General features: G+C 52.4%; 1 protein-coding gene across 2 annotated transcripts in view; it reads left to right on the top strand.

The window, feature by feature from the left end:
- The window catches only part of WDR75 (WD repeat domain 75), a 16,735-nt gene that overhangs the window by 5,406 nt on the left and 9,651 nt on the right, over positions 1 to 1,678 (top strand). For both annotated transcript variants that reach the window (XM_015566085.1, XM_006767058.2), the window contains exons 7-8: positions 182 to 270; positions 1,209 to 1,367. In XM_015566085.1, the coding sequence (XP_015421571.1) occupies positions 182 to 270; positions 1,209 to 1,367 (248 nt within the window). The remainder of the gene's footprint in view (positions 1 to 181; positions 271 to 1,208; positions 1,368 to 1,678) is intronic.

Genomic DNA, 1,678 nt, shown 5'->3' on the forward strand with positions numbered 1-1,678 from the left:
GAGGGATATCTGCTAGTGGGACCCCAGGAAGGCCTGATGCGCCTAGAAGTGACTCGGCTAGAAACGGAAATGGACTCATTGTGCTTTTTGGACCATAAGCTTGGTGCCGTGATTTATTAGTTTGTGCAACATTTAACATACACCTTTGGTGAAATTAAAAATACTGGTCTTTCTCCAATAGGAGGGGTTTTGATGATGAGAAGAAGTACACATACACATGTCTGCATTGGCACCATGACCTGGTTATGGATCTGGCTTTTTCAGCGACGGGTAAGTGCACATTTAGTGGTTTAATCAAGGTGAGCTTTTGAAGCATGTGAATCAAGTACTTGAATTTTCTGCATTTAGAAGCCTTTCTTATCTTAGGGTAAGATCATGTTGAATCAGAGTGGGAACAGTGTTCCCAGCCCCAGAGGGAAGTGTCAGTGTTTTACCCCCTCACACGTTCGCTGTCGGCTCTCTGGGACCCTGGATGGGAACTAAAGGCCCGTCAGGTCCACGCTCCTAAGGGCCGGCCTCCCGACGTAGGAGCCTGTCCCTTGTGAGCATCCGCACCTGTGGTTTTCTTCCTCTGGAAGTGGGTGGTGAAATTGACTTATTTGTCAAGTGTTGAAACCACCGCACGTTCCTCTGCAGTAAATCCTTGGGTTCTGCTCGGTCCTCGTGTTTTGGTTGGGAGCCTCGCCTGTCGTGAGATTGGCCTGGAATGGCTTCCCCATGTGCTTGTTTGGTGCAGGGTTGTGCTTGTGCACAGATTGGGCACGTTCTCTTCTTTTGTTACCGGAAGAGTGAGCATGGGTTCATTTCTTCCTAGAGAAGCCGTCAGGCCTAGAGGAGCTTGTTTCTTTCCGTTGTCCTTGTTATCAGAGGAGCTGGTCAGCAGCAAGCTAAGCAGATGCCAGTGGGAAGGAAAGTCCCTGATCGTGACCTTGAATCTTGGTTTTAAGAGATGAAAAGAGATGAAATGTGCGCTGGTGTGCACACTGACAAAGACAGTCAGTGCTCGCGTCGGCAGCACAGGCTACAACTGGAACGTGCAGAGAGTAGTGGGCCCCTGCGCAGGGATGACGGGCAAATTCGCAAAGCGCTCCATATTCTGAAAAACAGCAGTTCGTTTCTCTAACATGGCCAGAAAAATTAAATGCTGGGTCTGCTTCTCTTTCTGTTTTTCCCTTTCCAAACACCGCCCTGGCCTTCGTGGGGAGAAGGCGGCAGCTTGCTGAGCGGCGGCCGGGAGTCGGTCCTGGTGGAGTGGCGCGACGCGGCCGAGAAGACCAAGGAGTTCCTGCCACGCCTGGGGGCCACCATTGAGCACATCTCAGTCTCGCCGGCGGGGGACCTGCTCTGCACCTCCCACTCTGACAACAGTATGTCCGTCCGTCCATCTGTCCGTCGGCACGAGTGCCGTTTGTGCGGTGCCTCAGCTGCCTGCCGCCTGCAGAGAAGGGCAGATGGAAGGCCTCAGGCTGGTGCCGAGCAGCCTCACCTTTAAGGAGCATTTCTTTCTCCCATTCTTCCTCTTTCTGTTGCCCCTTCCGCCCAAGATGCCACCACCATCCAGTAGTTTCAGAATGGTTGCCAGCTGTGGGCTCAGTGTGTTTGGTTTTTGTTGTGCCACTTGATTTCAGAACCTTTCGTGTGGAATGAATGGGGTGGGGATGTGGAGGACGGGCTCTGG

This window comes from Myotis davidii, unplaced genomic scaffold (genome assembly GCF_000327345.1).
Source record: "Myotis davidii unplaced genomic scaffold, ASM32734v1 scaffold221, whole genome shotgun sequence".
Taxonomy (NCBI): Eukaryota; Metazoa; Chordata; class Mammalia; order Chiroptera; family Vespertilionidae; genus Myotis; species Myotis davidii.